The sequence below is a fragment of the Pseudonaja textilis genome, chromosome 1, assembly GCF_049901715.1.
Source record: "Pseudonaja textilis isolate UNSWEBS1 chromosome 1, rPseTex1.2, whole genome shotgun sequence".
Taxonomy (NCBI): domain Eukaryota; kingdom Metazoa; phylum Chordata; class Lepidosauria; order Squamata; family Elapidae; genus Pseudonaja; species Pseudonaja textilis.
The window spans coordinates 227,102,726-227,127,316 of record NC_141990.1 but is presented as its reverse complement, the minus strand read 5'-3'; the positions used below and the strand labels follow the sequence as shown (position 1 = coordinate 227,127,316).

General features: G+C 37.4%; 1 protein-coding gene across 1 annotated transcript; it reads left to right on the top strand.

Moving 5' to 3' along the window:
- Positions 1 to 7: 7 nt before the first annotated feature.
- DDB1 (damage specific DNA binding protein 1) lies at positions 8 to 22,894 on the top strand. The gene is made up of 27 exons (XM_026720104.2): positions 8 to 140; positions 310 to 458; positions 1,682 to 1,798; positions 4,475 to 4,696; positions 7,553 to 7,667; positions 8,554 to 8,651; positions 9,307 to 9,465; positions 10,992 to 11,075; positions 11,352 to 11,468; positions 12,054 to 12,156; positions 12,703 to 12,778; positions 12,867 to 12,975; positions 13,316 to 13,494; positions 13,578 to 13,741; positions 13,827 to 13,934; positions 14,869 to 15,076; positions 16,177 to 16,272; positions 16,554 to 16,665; positions 17,243 to 17,366; positions 17,635 to 17,799; positions 19,870 to 19,964; positions 20,107 to 20,277; positions 20,501 to 20,610; positions 20,711 to 20,880; positions 21,054 to 21,156; positions 21,875 to 21,998; positions 22,187 to 22,894. Exons 1-27 carry the CDS (start codon positions 80 to 82, stop codon positions 22,268 to 22,270), a joined length of 3,423 nt encoding a protein of 1,140 aa, XP_026575889.1. The 5' UTR covers positions 8 to 79; the 3' UTR covers positions 22,271 to 22,894.
- The last annotated feature ends 1,697 nt before the right edge of the window (positions 22,895 to 24,591 follow it).

Below are 24,591 nucleotides of genomic sequence, written 5' to 3'. Positions count from 1 at the left end.
CATTGAGGGCGGTAGTGGGCCCTTAAGGCTGCACTCGGCATCGCCGGTCCTCGCCTTCCGCCTCGCTCCCGGCCTCGCCATGTCGTGCAACTACGTGGTCACCGCACAGAAGCCCACGGCCGTCAACAGCTGCGTCACCGGTAATGGTTTGGGAAGAGGTGGTGGTGGTGGTGGTGGGCTTTCCCGGGATCGGTGAGCGGGCGGCAGGGAAGAACGAAGGGAGGAGGCCGCGGGGCTCTGCGCCCCTCTGGTTTTGAGCTCTGCCAATCGGACCTCCCTCACCCCGCGATCTTTTGCTGTTCGCTCCAGGTCACTTCACCTCCGCAGAGGACCTCAACTTGTTGATCGCCAAGAACACCCGCCTTGAGATCTATGTGGTCACCGCAGAAGGGCTGCGGCCCGTCAAGGAGGTGGGCATGTACGGCAAGATCGCCGTCATGGAGCTCTTCCGCCCCAAGGTGAGCATCGCCTCCTCCGGAAGGGCAGCGCGGCCGCCTGGTAACCCTTTTTGCTTGGCCAGCGTAATATGCCTCGACCCTTTACGGCTCTCTGTCCAGAAAGGGATTCCTGCAACGGATGGGGTTGGGCTGCTGGTTCGACCGGAAAAGTTTTGCTGGTTTCGATCCACATGCTGGTGGTTAAAACCCCGCCCCCCATATTCATCGGGAGATCTCTGGGGAAGGCGAACTCGGTGGAAACCTGGCCTTGTGGCTTGCTAGCCCGGTGGAGGGGTATTGCTTTCTTAAAATTTCAGCCCAGTATACTGGGAAGAAGCCTTTGAAAAGTTCGGGTATGCAAAGGCTTTATTTTTTAGGACTGGTGGCCTGCTGGAATTCAGCACGTTGTGATGATTGCACACAGCGAGTGGACCGAGTATTTTCTTCTTTTGATATGGTCATGATTGGACTCAGAAATTTGCCATATTACTCCAGTATGTTGTGCTTGACTGCTCCCGATTATCAACAAAACTGAGAACTTGGTTTTAGTAGAAATAGAATAGAATTCTTATTGGCCAAGTGTGATTGGACACACACGGGATTTGTCTTTGATGTGTATGTTCTCAGTGTACATAAAAAGAAAAAAATGCATTCATCAAGAATCCTAAGATACAACACTTAGTGATAGTCATAGGTTACTAAATCAGCAATCAAATCATACTAGGAAACAAAACAATATAAATTGAAAAGATACAAGCAGCAAGGTTATAGTTATAAGTGGGAGTGATATTTGAAGGAAAAGACATGTGTAAAGCTGTTCTCAACAGTAATCTTCTCAACCAACTTTTTGTAAATCTATTTGAAAAACAGCTATGCTGTCTCGTCTGGCCATTTGAATAATGTTTGAGTTAAAATGTTTGTTAAAATTAATCTGTTGCAATTCCCTCTTGAACATCAACAGCTCCGGTGCTTCTCATGTTCTTTGATGAATTAATGTCATTTTTTACATGAAACTAATTAATACACTTTCTGATTAAATAATTTTTGTAGGAGCTTATTTATGTGCAGTTACGGAAGAAAATGCTTAACAGTACTAATAGGAAGTTGTGAACAAGCAAAAGTATTTGTATTTTAGACATTTTTAATTTGAGATACACATTTTACAAAGGGAATAATACCTTGTTAATGTCTTGCAGAATGTGGAGTGTTTTTTCTTTTCTAGCTAAAACTTTTTTTCTCCTCAGGGGGAAAGCAAGGATTTGCTCTTTATTTTGACAGCAAAATATAATGCTTGCATTCTTGAGTATAAACAAAGTGGAGAGAACATTGACATCATCACCAGAGCCCATGGCAATGTGCAGGTAAGAGGAAAGTGCATTAAGTGTAATAGGTACATTGTGATTCAGGACCACATAGCAGTTTTCTGTATGTTTTGTAAACTGAGTTTGAACTTTTGGATAATGCATATTCCAAGTTAAGTAATATAAATATTACTATAAACACATGTGTTGAAATTAATGAACAGTGCAGTTTGAGAATTGAGACCATGCTTGTCTTTTTATTGTCAAATTATTGGATGGACACTTAAATTCTTCCTACTTTTCCATTAAGTCTTTGTTTCCTCCTAGTGCAATTAAAATATATATTTGTCATTGTTATGAGATCTTAAGTAGCCTTGTTTGTTCAGATAGCTACTTTATCTTCTTGTGATCTCCTACAAAGTCTCACTGAATAAGTTTCAAGAAGAAAGATTTACAATCTCTCAGTTGTTAGAATCTTGTTCTACATTACTATTCTCCATAAAGGCAATTTATAAATAAGACATTTTTATATGCAGCAAAAATCATTCGAGTGGTTAGTTGTCTTGGTTCCCAGCTTTTACACTCCCCCAAGGAGTGACCACTGTGAAAAACAGGTAGCTTAATTTAGCTGACCTCTATCTGATCTAATAGGACTTTCATTTTAAGCATTTCATTTTTCTTGGAAAAATAAGGGTCAAAATTTAAAAATGTAAGTTATATTTAGTAACTGAACAAATCTGTCCTCATTTCTTTTCTCTCGGTTCAGTGCTGAACTAATTGGAACTCAGTCAGACTTCTCAGTTGTCTCTCCCTTCCATCCCAATGTAACTCTGGGGGAATGGATTAGTTTTATAATTGCACTGCCCTTGTACTTAAAAACATGGTTATTTATTATGTTTGGAGGAAGGAGGGGGTTAGATTAATAGTTTAGTTATGTTTCAGACACTCCTACCTCACCATTTATCTTCCAGATCCAAATGAGATTGCTTATTTTACGTTTTCCTCCTTAAGTTCCTGGAAGCCATTCACTGACTATGAGGGTAATAGCCTACCTTTTGTCCAAGACTGGAGAAAATATGTGCTTATATTTTGATTAAATACTTATATTAGGAACCTCTTGTGATTTATATAAAGGGTAGGAACATTTACTCTAATTATTGTTTTTTAAAAAACCTACATTTAAATAGTATTTAAATACTATTGTCATGTAAAAGATAATCATTGCCTTTATTCCTAAGTTGCATTTTAGCTAGTTTAGAATAATATTTTTAAGAGGTAGAACCTGCAGGTGCATGTTTTGCAGAATAAGTGTTCTTGAGACATAATTTCACAAGGCTTCAAAACCCAATGAAAAGCCCCAGTATACAAGCTTTATAGTACAGGTAATACTTGCTTGATTACCACAGTTGGGACTGCTAAGTGATACATTTGTTAAGTGTGTTGTGAGACATCACATGATGGGCCTATGACATCACCTCTGTGGTGGTTATTAAGCAAGATATGTCTGTGACTTGTGATTTTACTGCTGGCTTCTTGACTCTGTTATTGGAAGCCGCTGTGAAGTGTGCAAATGGTGATCATGTCACTGCAGGATGTTGTAATGGTTGTAAGCACCCACCAGTTGTGAAGCATCTGAGTTTTGATCATGTAAGCCAGGCCTGTCAAACTGATGGTCCACAGGCCAGATGCGTCACACGCAGGCTATGCCCACCCCGGTTCTCTAAAGGCAAAAATGTGGCGATATGTCACATGATGCGATCAAGTTTGACACCTGTGATGTAACCCCAGAAAAGGTTATGACAATCGTGAGGTCTGATGGAAGTTTTTTAGCACCATTGCAACAGTTGCAAACCAGAGTTGTTGTCAAGAGTGGATAATATAATGTAATATGTTTATATGTAATCTAATACAATATGTGCATATGTAATATAAATCCTGCTTGTTTATAACTTTAAGATCTTGATCTTGGGTTGTTAAATAGCATGTATCCTGTTCAGTTTTTAAAGGAGAAAAAAATTCTACATTATTTCTGTAAAATTTGATTTTTTTTCTCTGTTAACTGTCGAGCTCTAAAATTACTTCTAAAATTAAAGTACGAAAATCAAACTAGCGTGTTTTCCAAGTATATCTATATATACATATGTAAGAACTACATATCCAATATAATATGTTGCATATTTTTTTGCACTATAAGATGCACCTGAACATAAGACCCACCTAGGTTTAGAGGAGGAAAATGGGCAATGACAAAGACAGAAGAGGCGGGGTTCAGCACTGTAAAAGGTCCCCGCAACCCCTATTTTTGACTCCATAAGATGCATAGACATTTCCATCCAATTTGGGGGGGGGGTGCGTCTTATGGAGCGAAAAAGATGTTAATTGAAAGTTGTGGATTTAAATATATAAATGCATAAATTTAGTTTTGCAATATATATAGCTTTGTCAACAGATCTATTCATTAGTTATTTACTGTGTTTTTGAAATGGCAGTGAAGGGTTCATAGTAATGACAAGATATGGTCAGAAACACCTGAAAGAGAAATGGCTGCTGATTGAAAGTCTAGGCATACATGAATGACATACATTAGCATATATTACAGTATTCATTATGAGTGAATCAACTGTTGGCTAATTTGCAAAAGCCAAATTAATATATTTTAGAAGACTTAGATGCATGTTTTTTATTATGACAACAGAGATTGTTCTAAGAATATTTGATTTATGTGTTGTCCTCTAGGATCGTATTGGTCGTCCCTCGGAAACCGGTATAATTGGCATAATTGACCCAGAGTGTAGAATGATTGGACTAAGGCTTTATGATGGCTTGTTCAAGGTGATTCCTTTGGAGCGAGAAAATAAAGAATTAAAGGCCTTTAATATTCGACTAGAGGAGCTACAAGTTATTGATGTGAAATTCCTCTATGGCTGCCAGGCCCCGACCATATGTTTTGTTTACCAGGTAATCAAATTGGATCTGAATGTGTGTGGTAATAAAATTGCTGAGCAAGACTAGTGGGGACACGGCCTGAACATTATTTAACATATCTGTTAATTATAAACAATCACTGAGTTTGGATCATGGGGGAAAAGAAATGCTTAGGATCTTTAATAAAATAGTATTTATTTTTTCTTTATTTCTTACTAGAACAAACCAAATTGGTGCCAGAGTACTGGCAAACATTGAATACTTTGGGACTTATTGTGTTATCAAAAACAAACAAATGGGATAGGAAAAAAGCAGAAAAATCCAAAATCTAGATCAGGAATTTCAGTCATATGGTTAGCCATTTAAAATCAGTCTCAGGATGATGCTTGGAGATCAAATATGTTTTCTATAGACAGCTGTTGACAATCATAGGTTATATTAGCATTTAGGTAAAAAGAATAATACAATTTTTCAAACATTGTTTTCTATTCCACAAACATTTGATTTATTGATTTTTTTGATTTTGCATTACTATAACTCTACTATGACTAATGGTTATAGATTTAATTCAGTTGTAATCGTTCTAATTTACAAGCAGGTTTTTGAAGTTAAAATAACTCTCCTTTAATGTGCAAAACTGTTAAGAACATTTCCTGATTTGTTACATTTTTGTTTTTCTATGATGTCAAATAGAAAACTGCCTTAAGCACCTGATTTGATTTCTCTAGACATCCTAGTTTAAAATTCAGTTGTTAATTCCTGCCTGGGAGACTTTTGAGACCAGAAGATTAAAGGCAATGTGACCCAGGATTACCTTTTTTAATTCTTTAACCATTGTCCTTGAAAAGCAGTATTGCTAACTATCCTTGAAACTTGATGCTTTCCTTACTTTTATGTTTGGTATTCTGAATTATGTACTAATACATGATTTTGCACTGGGCCAAAAGGGGAAAAAAAATCCCTTTCAGCATAGTCTGCTCCAGACAAGAGATGGGCAACACCTAAATCCAATACATAAATAAATAAGAACCAAGCAAATTACCTGCAAGGGCCTGGAGTGCTTCTAGCAGGTGACTACATTTCCATTCTCAATATACAGAAGAGGGAGTCCCCCATGTAGAACAAAAACAGCTTTTTTTAAAAATTGTTATGGCTGATGTGATTTCTATAGCAATTTTAGGGAACGTGCTAAAATAGAGGCAAAACACATTAAAACAGTATTGAAAAGCCTTATAAAGGCTGATAAGATAAAATTCCAGTCTATAATTAGTTCAAACTGCAATCATACAAGTTCCAGGTGACCATTAGACTTCCAAGTCTGGGATGTTAGGTTTCATTGCTAAATGCATTAATGGAAGAATTACTTCTGCAACTGTCATAGAAAGATGTGCTGGTAGACAAGGGACAGAGCAATGTTTGTTTTTTATCATCAGCATTGTCAATTTCCCAACATTTTATGCTTTGACAAATGCAATGTCCTGGCAGCAGAAGCATGAGGTGTGCTGAGCCTACACGTAATAATTGTTAGATATTTGTTTACTTTTTGTGCACCTTGTATAAAAGTATGATATTGTGGCAAGTAGCAAAGAAATTTCATTTTGTAGCTCAGGGTTGAACTACGGAGTCCTTGGTGCTCTCCGAGCTTGGATGTTTCCTGCAGGTATTTTATTGCTAACTAGCTTACCAAGTAACCAAGTGAACACCAAGGACCCTTTTCCTGGATAATTAGCAAAAAATGAAATAAGCTATCAGTGCAGATCTGGATCCACTATACTTGTGTTCTGCACAGTGTCCTGACAGAGATAGATACAGAATAACGAGTTGGAAGGGACCTTGTAGGTCATGTAGTCCAACCCTCCCTCCCCCCAAGTAGGCCCTACACCATTTCTGGCAGATGGTAGTTCAGTCTCTTCTTGAAAGCTCTTCCAGTAATGAAGCTCCCACAACTTCTGAAGGCAGGCTGTTCCATTGGTTGATTGCTCTCACTGTCAGAAAATTTATCCTTATTTTCAGGTTGAATCTCTCCTTATTCAGTTTCCATCTATTATTCCTGGCCTGGCCTTCAGGTGCTTTGGAAAATAGCTTGACCCCTTCCTCTCTGTGGCAGCCCCTCAAATATTGGAAGACTGCTATCATGTCTCCCCTGGTTCTTCTCTTCACTAGACCAGCCATGCCAACTTCCTGCAACCGTTCATCATGTTTTAAGCTCCAGTCGCTTTATCATCTTGGTTGCTGTTCTCTGCACTCCTTCTAGAGTCTCAACATCTTTTTTATAGTGTAGTGACCCAAACTGGAATGAGTCTATGGGACTCATTTTTAGATTGTAAAATATCTCAGTTTAATTATAATTACAAGAGAGTTTCATATTACTGATTTGTCCATTCTCTATTAGTAAGAAACTAATATAGGGCTAATTTACCACAAGACTTGCCTTATTAAATCAATCTGGAATATGTGCTGTCTTGAGATTCCAGCATCAGGAAAATGTGATTTTAAAACCTACATAGTTTCAAAAGGTTTGTCATAAAGTGAAGGGAGTTAAGAAAGAAATCTGAAGGCTTTAGTGAAAGCAAAATGGTTACTATTTGAAATGTATTGATAAATATATAACTTAACAATTCCATTAGCTGTATTAAAACAGGAACAATATTGTTCAGAATTGGGAAAATGCCTTATTTTGTGGGAGACAGGCATTCTTTAGGTTTTGAAGTTGCTTTAAAGAAAGTGTATCTATTTTTTTCAATGCACAAATGTTATAAAAATAAAAATGTTTCAGGGAATGTTTGATTTTTGAGCATTCCTATGAAAATGATTCTTCTCATATGTTAAATGAGGATAACTAAATAGTGATGGCTTTGTGTTTAGTGGTTGTACTTTCCATCCCTTTAGGATCCACAGGGCCGTCATGTCAAAACATATGAAGTGTCTTTGCGTGAGAAGGAGTTTAACAAGGGACCCTGGAAGCAGGAGAATGTAGAGGCTGAAGCCTCAATGGTGATTGCAGGTGAGTTTGTGTCTAAAAAAATACGCTTCTAAAGGAGATAAAGGTAACTATAATCATTTAGACATAAAAACCAGCATTTTAAAAAAGAACTCCTAGACTGCTTTAAGCCACTGTATTAAACTTGCACCTAGAAAAACCCCCAGTTCTTTTTTGGCTGTAGGGGTCAGACAGTTGGTACAATTCCAATTTGTATGAAAATTTCGTTGTCCCAGGCTCTCAGGCCCAGAATAGTTATGTAACTTGAGCAGTGCCTGTAATGAAAGTTTTGTTGCCCAGTGATAACTACTTGCCAGGCTCAGGTTTTCTTATAGTTTAAGAATTCATCATTGAACTGCTGCACTTTTAGACTAAACTATGCTGGCAGGAAAAACTCAAGAATTATAATGTTCAAAGTGATTGAGGATATAGTATAAAAGAAAAAAAAATAGAATAGAGAAACTTATAAGCCACAAAAAGTCCAGTATTTTAAAGACAAATCTATATTTACCTCATAGCTTTGTGAAGACCTGCTTTAATGAAAATCTGAAATTTATTGATTTCTTACTGTTAATTTATTTGTAACCGCTACCTAAAACAAAGTTAATTGCTATTTAAGAAACAAAATTTCTTGCTTTCAGTGAGTAAAAAAAAAGGAAAACTGTTTTCTAAAGTATATAATAAAATATGGTTAGGATATTGACTATCTAATAATTAGTAATATATTTTTGTGCTTTAAACTGTTTTATTACATTGAAAAGTGGCCTTTTTGGTGAACAGGAAATTCTATGAATAAACAAATCTATTGAAATTTAATTTAATACACCTGGGTTGCCTGGTTTGTATTCCTTTCCTGTGTTGATTATTCTCTATACATCTGAGATGAATATTCCCAACAATTTCTTCATAGTGCCTGAACCATTTGGAGGGGCCATCATTATTGGACAAGAATCCATTACTTATCACAATGGTGATAAATATCTGGCTATAGCCCCACCCATCATTAAGGTAAGCAGCAGAACACTTGGAAAGGTATTTGCTTAAAGCTGGAATTCTGTGCTTTATATTTACAGTACCTTTGGTGTGGATTTCAGAAAGCAGGTACATGCTTAATATTTTGTGCTACGTCCCATAAATCCTGAACAAATATGATTTGTATCATTTATGCAGCATCAGTTTTCTTGCCTCTAGTTTAAACATTTTGTTAGGGCTGAAACTAAATTTACTTTATGTGTTAGGCATTTTTTCTGTGTTTTAACTGATGTTTTAACGTTCTGTGAGCTGTCCAGAGTTGTTGGCAAGTGGAAGGCCTTAGAAATGGAAATTAAAAATAATTGGAAATTTCTGTGGGCATCTGAGCCTACATTAACTGCTTGCTGCATTGACTGTAGTTTTTTAGCATAAGGGTAGACACATTTGGAATCTGGAGAATGTGTTTCATGTGCACTTAAATGGCTATTCTGTGAATTTGGCCAAACACAAGTATGTGTGTTCATCAGGAAGGAAACTAGGGAAACTTCCTTATATCCTTAGGATGCTTTTTTTTTTTTAAACGATTGCAGCTTTGTCTTTCTAGAGGGATAATAAAATTGTTTGGATCAATGTTAAGGTCATCCTGGCTTTTCAAAGACTTCTAAGTAACACCTTTTTCACCCTGAAACAGCAAAGTACAATCGTATGTCACAACCGGGTAGATCCAAATGGGTCCCGTTATCTGTTGGGGGATATGGAGGGTCGGCTATTCATGCTGCTTTTGGAGAAGGAGGAACAGATGGATGGTGGAGTCAGTCTCAAGGACTTACGTGTGGAATTGCTTGGTGAGGTAGGTTTTGTTTTCTCCTCCATTTCTGGAGCATCTGTTGCGTGATGTCAGCTGGAAGAAGAACTAGGAGAGTGAAAAAAATTCCCTCAGATACTGGAAGAGACTGATTCCTTCCCCAATACTATTTTTTTTGTAATTTTTGAATATAGGGTTTAAAATGGTGCTGCATTAAAATAAGCAAAAAACCTCGTGTTCAGCATTTTTAAATTTTGTAATAGAGGTTTATAATTCATGATTCATAATTGGAGGCTATGTCCATCATTGAATTTTTTTTCTCACAGATCTAAGTTTTTACAAAATGTATTTAATTTATAACATCTTGTCAATTGAATATACAGATAGTCCTCAACTTAAACAGTTTAGTGTTTAAGTGACCGTTTAACATTTAGTGACCGTTCAACTGACTGGAACTGAAAAAACTGGCATATGACCATTTTTCACAGTTACAACCTTTGTAACCTCCCCATGATCATGTGATCAAAATTCATACATTTGGCAACTGACTCACATTTATGACTGTTGCAGTGCCCCAGGATCATGTGATCACATTTTGCAACCTTCTGGCAAGCAAAGTCACCAGGGAAGGCAGATTCATTTAACAACCAGGCTTCTTACCTATTAACTGCAGTGATTCACTAAGCAACTGTGGCAAGACAAGTCGTAAAATGGGCCAAAGCTCAACAAATTCTCACTTAACAACATAAATTTTGGGCTCAATTGTGGTCGTAAGTCAAGGACCACCTGTATACTTTGTCTTTCCACTGGCAAATTGTCTTTCGGAGGATACTAAAAATAGAGTACATATTGAATAAAAAAATGATTCGCTAAAAGTCACTCTGGAGATTTTTCCTCCCAGTGGAAACATGAAACAAAGCAAACTTTGACATTATCCTTGACCGGTTCAGAACTGAAGCAGAGCCATCTCTTGCATTCTCACATGTGCCTCTAGTGGAGATAACTTCAAGATAATGATCTCTCACATCTGGGTTAAAGCCCAGACTAGGACTTAAATACTGGCCTTCAAAGGAGTTTAAAGAAAAGTGCATAACGTGATGGCAATTTGATGTACCAAATAAGGCCGAGAGAGAACATCATCCAAAATCACGTATGGTTTTCATACTTGTGAGGGATAAGTCTCTACTTATGACTAAGACATATTTAATTATATTTTGTTGTAGCAATGTATGTTCGTTGGATACTTTTTAATGTTGTCGGTACAGTGTGTGCAGCTAATGTCTGTGTGCAACTGTTGACATTCAAAGCCAGAAGCATGTTTAAGATCTAGGCATGAGATGAGTACAATCACTGCACTTGTCAGGAGCTCCTTAAAGAACTCAAAACTTTTCTTGTCCTGGCATAATAGCTACACAATCCCAGGAATACACATCTCTGAGTAAGGTGCTGTCTGCATATACATGAGCATATCCATATAAAAATATCCTTCCTGCTTTGGGCTTAAATAGCTGCACCCCTTATTATCATGTCTTTAAAATGCCTAATATTCATTTTGCCTTACTTGTTCCTAGACATCCATAGCAGAATGCCTGACCTATTTGGACAATGGTGTTGTGTTTGTTGGCTCTCGTCTTGGGGATTCCCAACTTGTGAAGGTAACATGTAGCTTTTAATTATAATTTGGTACCAATAAATAGTACTTTACTAATCTTTTACTTATTATATATTTAAATGGTATTGTTGTGAGACCTCTACTTTTATTTTTGTCATTCAGGAATTTTATCCCCTTGGTTTTTGTTCATTTTATTTTGAATCAAAGTAAGACCAAAACTGGAATTTTAATACATTTTGCTCAAATAGATGAAATAAAGAAAATTTAAGCAAACAATTTCTTATTTTCACAAGAAACATAATATTATTTTCATTCCTAGCTCAATGTGGATAGCAATGAACAAGGCTCCTATGTTGTGGCCATGGAAACCTTCACCAACCTCGGGCCAATTGTGGACATGTGTGTGGTAGATCTTGAGAGACAGGGTCAAGGCCAGGTAAAAGTTGATTCTTCTTTCCCTGCACTAGGAATAATGGATCTTGCTAAGAGAGGTGATTTATATCCCCTTTGAAATACTGCTTTGCAATGAAATATATTTCCCCAAGTTGATCTGTGTGAAGTATATGAATCTCCTCTGTTGAAAAACCCAGCCTATTTTCTCTCACCAAACTTGTGTGTCAGGAGGAAGTTGATAGTTAGCTTCTTGCTGAATGCTGTTGTGAGCTCTAGTAAATCTGATAATAGCTTGGAAAATTATTATTCTGTTGACTCTTCTCTTGACTCTTGAAACAATACAGCACAATGGCTATTTCAGAGACATAGAAAGGCTACTTTTCCTGGCATGCACATTAAATTCTGAAACAATACTGAGCCATTTCAGGAAAGTTCTTGTTTCACTATAAAATGGAACTGACTGCAGGACTTTGTCTTAAGTGGGATTTTTGATTAGGTAATTTACTAAAAGATTGAGAAAAAAAACTTAAAGGGTGGGTGTGAATTACTGTTCTCTATAATTACATTGCATGTCCCTTAAACGTTAATAATGTACTTAGTATATGCTAATTATACCTGCTTTTCACAGTTGGTTACATGCTCTGGTGCCTTTAAGGAAGGTTCTTTGAGAATCATCCGGAATGGAATTGGGATTCATGAACATGCCAGCATTGATCTCCCAGGGATTAAAGGTATATGTGTGTGTGTGTGTGTGTGTGTGTGTGTGTGTGTGTGTGTGTTTAGAAACAGATGATGAACAAATAATAGTCCATACTATTACCAAGGTTGTCAGTTCTCAGATTTTTTGAATGAACTTTTTAAATGAAATCTAAGAAAACTGAATATACTATTTAGGAAATATTGGGGAGGAATCTGGTCATCCTTTCAGAAAAAGGATTTGGGTATTTTGTATGTGTGTGCATTTTATTCCTTTCTCTCTCCCCCTCCCCTTGGTATATTTACTATGTCCTCTTTTCGTTGTTGTGTATTCTTGCTGTTATTTACCTTTTTGTTATACAACCTGTTCTAAGAATCTTAATTTTTGAAAGTACAATACATTTTACTTAGAAACAATACCCATAGTTGAATATGTTGTACAAGGCCAAGAGCGAATTAGCATTGAGGAAACATTGAAGATTCAGGAAGTGTTGGGTTGGCATTTTTGTTTGTTAAGTTATGAAATCCCTTGAGTTTCCCAGAGGAATTTAATAAGGCTACACTTTGTCTCTGAATTGCAGGATTATGGCCTTTGAGGTCAGATTCTCACCGTGAAACCGATAACACCTTAGTGCTGTCTTTTGTGGGACAAACCAGGTAGAGGAATAACATCCATGAAAGTGTTGAATATGGCTCTTGGTTAGGTCTTCGGGGGAGTTTGATTGGGCTTTCCTACATTCCGCAGAGTTTTGATGTTGAATGGGGAGGAAGTAGAGGAAACAGAACTGACCGGATTTGTGGATGATCAGCAGACTTTCTTCTGTGGTAATGTGGCTCATCTGCAGTTAATCCAGGTAATCTCTAATTTTTTTAATGATAAAACATAAGGTATGAATGACTAAACTTTTGGGGTGAAGAGCCACATTTGAAACTTATGAAATATGTGAGGGTGATACGTTTAAAACAGAATGTTATTTTGTCCATAGTAAGCAACATAATTTTTCTTAAGATATAATAATTTTTTTTCATTATTTTTTCCGGTCGGACTGTTTTCAGTTTAGTCAATCTTAAAATTAAACATGATGGATTACACTTTTAAAAAATTGTAGCACTTGAAGAAGTTGTAGAAATGCCTTAAGAATATGTTACCTTTTGTTGGGAAGAAATACCAATGAATGTCGTTTGTCACTTTAGATAACATCAGCCTCAGTCCGGCTTGTCACTCAAGAGCCAAAGGCTCTGGTGAGTGAATGGAAAGAGCCAAATGGAAAGAACATCAGTGTTGCTTCCTGCAATAGCAGTCAAGTGGTGGTAGCTGTGGGGAGAGTGTTGTACTACCTGGAAATCCATCCCCAGGAACTCAAACAAATAAGGTCAGTCTGAACTAACTATGTTGGGGTTATTTTGTGTCAGAGCTGAGTATTGCTGTAATGTTGACAGTTCAATATCTTGCCAGCTTTACAGAGATGGAGCATGAGATTGCCTGTCTGGACATCACTCCCTTGGGAGACACCAATGGCATGTCCCCTCTCTGCGCTATTGGCCTATGGACAGACATTTCAGCCCGTATTCTTAAGCTGCCCTCATTTGAACTGTTACACAAGGAGATGTTAGGAGGAGGTAGAAATTCCATTTGTGTGCTTGGTGTTGGGAAGGGCAGGCTAATGGCAAAGAGTGATATTACAACTTGCATCCCCTTTTACAGAGATTATCCCACGTTCCATTCTGATGACCACCTTTGAGAGTAGCCATTATCTGCTTTGTGCTCTAGGAGATGGGGCCCTGTTCTATTTTGGACTGAACATTGAAACAGGTAAAAATACAGTTTCCTGCCCTGCAGATTTTATTGTTTGATTTTAAAACAATGAACAGATTGCAGGCTCGTCAGGTTTTAGCAGAACTCAAAATCCAGCAAGTAGAGCTTGTCCCCCGCCTAAAATAAAAGCAGGAATAGAAGATCTGAACTTCAGAAATCTCTGGATTAAATTTGAACAGAGCTAAATCATTTCACATCAGATTTACTGTTTTTTCACTTCATCAATATATTGAGGCTACAAGGGAATGCCATACAGTAACTGTCATTTTCGGGATCACACATTGTATCAATTTATAATGTAATCTGGTTACAGAGAGAGACCCTGCGAAGATCACTGGTTGCTGCCATCTCTTTCAGATAGTTTTCTTGTGTAACTTTGCCAGTTCTGGTATGAGTTCTGGTCAGTCACCCAAAATTTGGCTGCGTGTGTGTGCATTGTTTAGAAAATGAGGTTTTTGTTTTTTTTAAATCATCACATTTGCAAATGGTTGCTAAACCATAAACACATACCTGCTGTCATTTTGTCTTTATTTAAAACAAGTAACTCAAGTTAGACATCAGGAGATCTATGATTAGATTTTTCAGCATTTAAGCGTAAGACCAGCCAAGGGTATATGAATCTTATCTCTTTGAATCATTTTTCTGTTCTAAAACAAGCCAGTATCCAGAAATAATTATTGGTTCAAGAAGGAAAAATACAGTTATGCTGTACCTGTATAGAGATATAGCTATATTTTGGGATGTTCTCTGTCTTTCAGGAATAGTTTTAGTACATTTAAAGTGCTACTGGAAATATACTTTTCTAAAATTCAAAAACATTTTTTTTTTCAATAATGAAAAGTAGTCACAGGGCAGCTAATTTCCCCTGCTCCCCTCCCATCTTCTAGTTTCTCTTAATGGGTAGCCTCTAATAATATCCTTCCTCTGGCAGGTTTGCTGAGTGACCGTAAAAAAGTAACTTTGGGAACCCAGCCCACTGTTTTAAGGACATTTCGCTCCCTTTCCACCACCAATGTGTTTGCTTGCTCTGACCGTCCTACTGTGATTTACAGCAGCAACCACAAACTGGTCTTTTCCAATGTCAATCTTAAGGAGGTGAATTATATGTGCCCTCTTAACTCAGATGGGTACCCTGACAGGTAAGTGTGTTCGGTTCCTTTGTTTCAAGTGCATGTTCTCTTCTTGCTTAGCCAGTCTGGTCAACCCTTTTAATTAAGTAGCCAAATTAAGTCTCAAGTAAAGAACACAAAAATAAGCAGCTTACTTTTGAAATATTGGGATTAAGAGAATAGGGACAAAACGTTAGACAGTTCCAAAGTAACAGAAGAATTGTTTGGATTCATTGTATCCTTCCTCTTCTTCCTTTTGCTGGTGCATCCTGGCTAATGTGAGTTTTGGGGAAATAAATTGTCATACACCCATTGTATAATAAATATTCAGCCTGTCTTATAGCTTCATGTAAGAAAGGACTCTTCTATTTCATCTATATTTGATATCATTTATTTCTGTGTTGTATTTTATGTAGTGATACCATAAGAAACTTTTTGAGCAGTCATGAGTTTTATCTTCCATTATGCTAGTTGCTAAGTGATGATCACTAGCCAAGAAAAGTGGGATTTCCAGTAAATTATTTTTCAGTGTTTCAAGTCCCCTGTTCTTGAATATGTTTGATTTGTCTAAAATAATACTCTCCAGGAATACGCTGGAGGTTCCGGATAGAATTGATGAAACAGTAACTTGCATTTAGGATTGTATATGGAAACGTAGTTGTGAAGATAGAGATTGGTTGTGATCAACACTAGCAAAATTGGTCCATCTGTAAGAAAGATAAGATTTGTTGAAGGTTAAAATTTGAAAGAAGATTAATAAGGCTCATTTTTTATACTGCAGAAGGAAGCTGTTGGAGACAAAATCAGAAATACACTGCACCATAAACATACAAACCTCAACTCTTGTCTTTGTGTGCTCTACCAATACACAAACTGTTTTCCATGTACATTTTCTCCCTTGTATCTCTTAATGGCCAGATACTCCTCTGTATACTTGATAGTTCATGAAACACTACTGATATTCACATGTATTTGCTGAATTTTTTTTACATTTTCACTTTTATCAAGTCTTGCTAAATACAAGTCCTAATATTGGATTATATCTGAAATTTAGTAGGTAAACACTCTAGAATTGTGGCGTATAGTGGAGTGATTCTTTTTCTTGAAAATGAAATACTTTTATTTTGTAGCTTAGCTCTGGCCAACAACAGCACTTTAACAATCGGCACCATAGATGAAATTCAGAAGCTGCATATCCGCACTGTTCCCCTTTATGAATCACCCAGGTGAGCAGAGCTAAACTTGTTGCTGAGAATTAATCAGCTTTTAAATAATATAAGATTCCCTCCCTCCCAAAATTGTGAGGTTGATAGATTTTTTTCAAGGAAGCATGCTTTTTGGAGCATTTTGAACTTCTTATGAATGAGCTGGCACCTAAACTGAATAATGAGCTGGCACCTAAACTGAATAAATTAAATATTACTTTTATGAACAATGTTTCTTAGATCATATGGATCTTATACGTCTGAATGTGTGTAGACACCATGTGTCCCTTTCTGTTATGCAGAAAGATCTGTTATCAGGAAGTCTCTCAATGTTTTGGCGTGCTCTCCAGTCGTATTGAAGTTCAGGATGCTAGTGGAGGCACCACTGCATTGAGGCCCAGTGCAAGTACCCAGGTGAGAACCATCAATAATTGTTTTTAGGAATGTCTTGAAAATGCACTGATTTCAATAAAAGGAATCATTATTGCTTAACATTTTGATTATGTCTATAAATCACCTGAGAAATCATCTCCATTTCTCATCTGATAATCTAAACTTAAAAACAGCTATGTACTTGTTTTGGGATAAAATATATTGTGGCTCAGTTAATGTTGGCTTTCTTCAGTGATTTAAATCCTTGCTAGCATAGCTTTCCATATTTACTTAGTTTTCTGCCTATCTTTTACAAGGAGGTTTTAGAATGTGTTGGTATTTCTTCCATGTGGACTGATTTTCAGGCCCTTCAGTAAAGCAGAAAACTTGGTAGTTTTATACTGGTACTTTATAACATAAATTATCTTCCATTACTTCTTTCTCAATCCAAATATGGTTTTATTCTTCATAAATTTGGACCTCTGATGCAAACCTCCAAATAGTTTTTGCCACAAATTTATTTTTTATGTTATTTCATTCTAGTGAATGTTCTTTGGGCTTATTTTTGTTATCTCTGTGTCTCTAGCTTAAAATACTCATTTCTCTCTCCATATATTAGGCCCTTTCCAACAGTGTGAGTTCTAGCAAGTTGTTCTCTAGCAGCACAGCCCCACATGAAACATCATTTGGTGAGGAAGTAGAGGTACACAATCTGCTCATCATAGATCAGCATACATTTGAAGGTATCTACTCCTAGGCTATATTTCACTGTTTGTGAGAGAACTGTTTTAGGGAATCATGAGATTAGGAGAAGAAAGCCATCTCGTGTACTTTCTGGCTTGAATCCCTTGAGGGTCTAAGGGTCCATGGAGCAACTTGAGGGTCATTTTATTGAGTTTCTGTAGTTTTTTGCAGTTGCATGTTTTATCCATGTTGTTCCAAACAGTACACTGAAGTCAATATTTTGTTGAGCTCTTTAACTCTTTTTTTTTTTTTACTATTTGTCTTCAGTACTCCATGCACACCAGTTCCTGCAGAACGAATATGCACTAAGCCTGGTCTCCTGCAAATTGGGCAAAGATCCCAACACCTATTTTATTGTGGGCACAGCCATGGTGTATCCTGATGAAGCTGAACCCAAGCAAGGCCGCATTGTGGTCTTCCATTATTCTGATGGTAAGGACTAACGTTTTGGATTTCTTTCTTCCTAGAAACAGCTGAGTGGCATGGAATTGTTTTCTTTTATTAAATATTATTTTGTCATGAAACAAGTGGGTTTGTTCCTAGGTTCTTTTACTCTAAAAGTTTATAATATTCCTTTCAGCTCTTGAAGAGCCACCTTGTTTGCTTCATATGGAAAAAAAAAATAAGCTGAACATCTGGTTTTTAGAGTTTGGGTATTTGAATTGTTTATAATATGCTGAAGTTACCTGGTTGGCTTACAGTAATAATGGTAATATTATTATGTGTTATAAAAGAGACCTAGCGGGAGATTAAATTAAATCATTGTAACAGCACCACATATCAGGGCCTGCAAAACAAATAAATGGGTTTTTAAAATAAAAGTTTTAAAGCCTTGGAAAATAGGGGGAAAGTGCTCATTTGGCATTAACAAACCCAGTCATCATTGTCAGCCATTCAGTCATGTCCAACCCTCAGCTACTCTATGGATCAGCATTCACCATGCCCCCCTGTCAGGCAGGCACTGCCTCCTTCAGATCCACCATGGTAATCCTGGTCTCATCCTTTATAGTGTCCAGCCAACGGGCACTAGGGTGGCCCCTTCTCCTTTTTCCGCTGATCATTCCCAGCATGTTTGACTTTTCAAATGAGTCAGCTTGCATAACATGACCAATGTATCATAGTTTTTGTTTGGTAATCTTGGCTTCAAGTAATAATTTTGGTGAGATTCAGTATAGGACTTTGTGATTTTTGCAGTCCATAGGATGTGTAATAGTTGTCTCCAGTACCATAATTCAGAGGTGTCCACCCTTGTCCTAGCTATCTTTTTTAGAGTCCAGGTTTCCAGCCATAAGTAGGAATTGGAAAAACTATTGCAAGGGCTGTGAAAGCACAGAATATTCATCAAAACAGCACTTTTAGCAATAGCTACTTATGTTGTATTGCTAAAAGAGAGCACAAGAAGAAAGACCTCAAATGATAATCTCAAAGTATGGTTAAATGGTCAAATAAGGAGATATAAATTCATTCTGATTCCTATTCTCAGAAGCAGCCTAAGTGTTTTGAGCCCTCCCATTGATTCTTTCACAGTGATTAGTTGCATGCTAGTTGAGCTAAGAAGTGTTTATTTTCACCTCATTTCACTTCATCAAGAAAATAGATAGTTCAGGTGGAATTACCAGATAGTTTTATGACTGTTGAAGATGATGAATTATTTTTTTAGTTAACATAACAACTGACAAACATTAGGGGTGATATTTAGTAATGTTGCAGAATGAGGAAAGAGCCTTCAGAAAAAGTAGGTAGAAGTTAAAACTATTATAGTTGCTACAGATCAAGTACGTACTAGGCTTTATTGTATGTTGTGTTATTGTCACAGAAGAAGATTGTCACATAGCACCACATGCTTACAAATAGACTTTGGTAGTTTACCCTGAGTTTGAGGGCAGAATTTAATCATATCTATGTGGCTATTAAAATACCAGCTTGAAGGTACACAATCAGAAAGAGAGTCAAGGGGTTTTCTGTCCAACATTTGAAATTTCCTGAATATTACAGCTCTGTAGCTTAGGCACCATCTTTATGAAGAACTACTGGCTGAGGTGAGTATAAAGAGATTGTAGCTGTTAAAAAATGCAATGAAAGATCTCCCTGATATCTTGTACACCAATTTTTCTATGTCTATTGGGTGTTGCAATTTAAGGTTGGGTATATTGCAATATTTCAGAAGATAATTGGAGTTCACTTGCAGCTAGCATTTATTTGGGCATTTTGCTCACTCTGGATCCATAGTGAGCAAAATGCCCAAATTAACTTCTGGAAGATTTTATGATAGAATTTTAAAAATATTTTGTAATGTCATACACTTTATAGCATAATTAACTTTAGGCTGCAGAAAGTAAGGAGGGCTTCATATAATCGAAAGGGGAAGCTACATCCCATGGGATAATATCACCAAGCTGTTTTTGAGGCTGTTAATCTTTTTTGTTGCTATTTGTAGCTACACCGTGAAATGTAAAGAACCTGTGTATTTTTCAAGTATTGTTGTATTAATATGTATCTTAGGTAAATTGCAGAGCCTGGCTGAGAAAGAAGTAAAAGGAGCTGTCTATTCCATGGTGGAATTCAATGGAAAACTCTTAGCTAGCATAAACAGCACGGTAAGGTTTCCAAAGTTCTCACATCAGTATTTCCTAAAACTGGGTTGCTTAACGAACTGTGGAAGAGAAATGTTTTGGACTCTGCAGTATTGTTCCAGATCTGTTTGAGCCTTACCCTTACAAATCTGTCTTGTCCTAACAGGTGCGACTGTATGAATGGACAGCAGAGAAGGAGCTTCGCACTGAATGCAACCATTACAACAACATCATGGCACTCTATGTGAAGACAAAGGGTGACTTCATTTTAGTTGGAGATCTTATGCGCTCTGTACTTCTGCTTGCCTATAAGCCCATGGAAGGAAATTTTGAAGAGGTATTAATTCAGTTTTTACCTCAGTGTATATAATGGAAATCGCAGTACAGAGTTTAAGAGAATAGAAGAATATTTGGTGGCAGAAGAAACTAGGTACCTAGGTTGGCCTCTCCATTTCACTCTGCATTTAAAACTGGTAGAATTCTACTTCAGGGCAGAAAAGTCTTATCTTTGTGGAGAATAGATTGACTTGCTAGGTAGATTGACTTGTATATCATTACAGATAGCTCGTGATTTTAATCCAAACTGGATGAGTGCTGTGGAGATTCTGGATGATGACAATTTCTTAGGGGCAGAGAATGCATTTAACTTGTTTGTGTGCCAGAAGGACAGGTGAGATAACCTTCTAAAAAGGTAGGGCAAAGTGAGCAAATAATAGGTTGGGACAAAGGGTTCACCCTATCCTTTTCCTAGTAAACGTTTTGTATTGCAGTGCTGCGACAACTGATGAGGAGCGCCAGCATTTACAGGAATTTGGGCTCTTCCATCTGGGTGAATTTGTCAATGTCTTCTGTCATGGGTCCCTAGTCATGCAAAATCTGGGTGAAACATCTACACCGACACAGGGCTCAGTGTTGTTTGGCACAGTCAATGGAATGATTGGTAAGGTTAGATATTAAGCCAGAAAATCTTGCCATCTCCCCATATAGTCTGGTACTCTGGGAGGGCTTATCTGGCACTAAAATAATATCTATCCTTTGTTTCCAAAGTGATCTTAGAGTAAATGGATAGTTATTAATTTCTTTTTAAAAATAATGCTCTGTTTTTATTCACAGGGCTGGTGACTTCTCTGTCAGAAAGCTGGTATAATCTCCTGTTAGATGTGCAAAATAGGCTCAACAAAGTCATTAAGAGTGTTGGGAAGATAGAACACTCTTTATATCCTTTCTTTCTTGTGTTTCTCTTTAACATACATAATACTTGGTGGCATTAGCCGTAATGCAAGAACCACAAATGGTTTCTGCCTACCAGCTTAACAGTTTGCAGCACAGAACGAAATGGGTAGAGATCAGCAGTATAAATGTATTCATTCCTCTTATATCTTTAGAAAAAACTAGGGATAGGATACTGTGTTTCTAGTCAGAGTTATAGCTTATGTGCCTCTTGCCTCCCTTAAAAAACTGCTTTTGCAGGTAGAGAACTCTCTTGACTGGAATATTTATGGGCCTTGGAGAAATGGTAATACAACACCGGATTAAAATGAGGAGCATATTGGTGCTTTATCAGTGCCAGTCAAAATAGTTCAGCTTTTTAAAGGAATTTATATAGTAGCTGTAGATCACATATTTTGCTAGAATTTAGTTTGATTAATTATGGTTTATTAGATATAATTTACTGGGTTGACATAATAAATTAAAATTATAAACCATTGTACATAAACTACAGTAGACTAATAGCTAGTCTAAGTTAAGACCAAATAGGTTACATTATGGCTTAATACGTTGTGTGAACCAGACCAATAGCTACTTGCCAGACACTATAAATACAGGACTATCACTTTACGTACCACTGGTTCTATTCTGGGTACTTTCATTTTTATGGGAAAGTTGAAGCCATATTTTGCCAAGAGTTTTATTTCCTTGATTCTTGCCTTTACCTGGAGATCATTTCATACAGAGCGCAAGACAGAGCCAGCCACTGGATTTATTGATGGAGATTTAATTGAAAGTTTTTTGGATATCAGCCGACCCAAGATGCAGGAGGTGGTGGCTAACTTACAAGTAAGTTGAGAAAATTTGTTGAAACAATCCTTGATATTGCCTATGACTTCGAATCTGTGCTTGCTCATTTGAAGTAAAGTTATAAACTTGGGTTTTGCAGTATCAGGATTAAGAAGAGGTATATACACTTGGCCTTTGGTCTGTCACATGACTGTGCTTCACCTCTGCCTCTTGCTTCTTTGTTTCAGATTGATGATGGCACTGGAATGAAGAGGGAGGCAACGGTAGATGACTTGATCAAGATTGTGGAGGAGCTCACCCGTATCCATTAGCTGAATGAGAAGATACTTCCTGCACCTTCCTTCAGGATAACATATGGAGTCTTTCCCAACTGGTTCCCTCACCAGTTTCACTGTAATGCTAGAGCAGTAGCAATGTGCCTGGATGAAAGTGGGAAACCTCTGAACTGAAGCCATCTTGCTAAGGACTTGCAAATGCAGTGTTGGCTGTTGACGACATTGTATTCTGCTTGGATTCACCATTCATCTGCCACCTAATAGTGGTCCCAGCAGGTTTTCCCCTCTGAGTAACAGCAGCTGGCAAAGATGTCCCTCTGCCTAGACTTTCCACACGTCATTCGCGGTTGTCTTTTAGAACCTCTGAATTTATTTTGTTCCTAGTGTTTTGAAGTGGAGGTCTTTCCCCATACCCTTCCTTGTTTGGATGAGAAGGTGGCTAGATGGCTGCAGTGGCTGTTGGAATGATGGAAGTGACATTTAGCTCTTACAAGGTGCTTTCAGGATTAGGGCTGCTTAATCTCGAGGAACCCAAATTGTGGGTGGCAGCCTCTCTATTCCAACAGCTTTGCTGCTTATTCAGGGAGAAGAGACTAGATTGCAATTTTTTTCTGTTATTGGTTTTGGAATTTTACCAAATAAAAGTAGTCCAAGAGGAAAGGTTTGGCTGTTGTCAAAATCTTTTCATGCTTTTCTGAACTCCTTTACTGAGGAGGAAAGAAACTTTGTTTTCTCATGTTTTATATTTCAGCAGTCCCATTGCTCTAATTTCATTTTCATGTTTTCTGCTCAATAAGCTTGTAGATTTTTTAAAGGGGGTGACAATACACCTTGTTACCTCTTTTTTCCCCTCATTCTTGCCAGTAGGAGGCAGACTTTGAAGAAGAGGGGGGTGGGATTTTGCTGTTATTGTTGGACTAATAAGCACAGGGTCCTCACTTCTCATTGTTCTGCTGTCACATATTAAGAATTTTCATTCCCTTCTAGCATGTGAGTGTTAAAAAAGACTTTTTTGCATTGGGCATTTTAGTCAAGTTTTCTCCCTTATCTTTTGGTAAAAGCTCGTCCTGTGATAGAGTTTATGGGCTGGGGGAAAGGCTCTTCTAGTTCACCCCACAAGTTCACATCATTGCATCACTAAATGCCAAAATTAGAGTGAAAATGCTTCACAATTCATTGATAAAAAGTTAAATGCACAGTATAGCATGCCTCTACTGGATTTGGCTTCAACATTTTTTACCCATTCTCATGAAATCATTCCCAGTTCAAGGGACAGAGAAAACCTGGATGCTTGTTTGATGTGCAGATGGGAATGGGGTTTATTTTGTCTTTCAGGGTCTTGAAAGCATTTGAGCAAACCGTAAGGAATTGTAAAAATGAAAAAATAACCCATAGTTCTTTGATACGCTCAACAGAAGACAGAATATCTGTTACAGATGGTCAACTTATATAGCTTTCAGTTAATGATGGTTCAAAGTTATGACGGCCTCAGAAAAAGTGACTTATGACCTGTGCTCACATTATGACCATCATACCACCTCCACAGTCATGTGATTGCAATCCAGGAACTTGGCAACTGGTTCCCATTTATGGTTACACTTGCAGCTTCTTACAGTCACATGATTGCGATTTAATGACCTTTTTTGCTGATTTCCAGCAAGAAAGGCCCATTGGGGAAGCTGGACTTGCTTAACCACCGAGTTATTTGCTTCATGATTGTGTAATAAGCTTAATGACTACCATTAGTGGAAATTCTGGTCCCAATTGTTCAGTGTAAGTCAAGGACTATCTGTAATATGTTGGAAAGGTCAACAACTTCTGGCACCCATAGCATGTACAGTGTGAAGCAATGTCCTGTACAAATCTTGCTCGTGTACTAGATGATTGTGCTTTCCCATACTTTCTAAAATCACTGTTGATGGCAGGAGTTTAGATCCGTTGCTTATGTTGCATTTCACATCTGCTTAGATAAGGTGTTAAGGCTTGTATCGAATGCAACTAGCTTTCTGTAAAATGGTATATTTTGCCAAAAGATAAACACCTGGGGGAAAAAAGCACTTGGAAAAATAATTGAAAACGTTCCATACAACATGGAGGCTCTATAATCATATCTTCAGCCTGTGATACTAATGGTAGAACAGAATACTATCAAAAAGCCTGGCTTTATTCTCAGGAGGAATGAGGACAGAAATTTGAGGTTTCAGAGATATTAAGACTAACTGTATTCAGCAGTTATTTGAACATGGCCTTAAATAAACTACAAGCATTTAATTGTTTTCATTACATTAGCTGTCCCTACTATAGGAAACCTGATATGCATGAATATTCAGATGATTGAATGAGCATATGCATTTCAG

What these genes read in the sequence shown, in the direction of transcription:
- DDB1 (XM_026720104.2), top strand. Translation starts at nt 80, where the DNA reads ATGTCGTGCAACTACGTGGTCACCGCACAGAAGCCCACGGCCGTCAAC. An exon ending in TCTTTTGTGGGACAAACCAG is followed by an intron (nt 12,779 to 12,866) that starts GTAGAGGAATAA and finishes TACATTCCGCAG; the next exon opens with AGTTTTGATGTTGAATGGGG. An exon ending in TTTGTGTGCCAGAAGGACAG is followed by an intron (nt 20,611 to 20,710) that starts GTGAGATAACCT and finishes TTTGTATTGCAG; the next exon opens with TGCTGCGACAACTGATGAGG.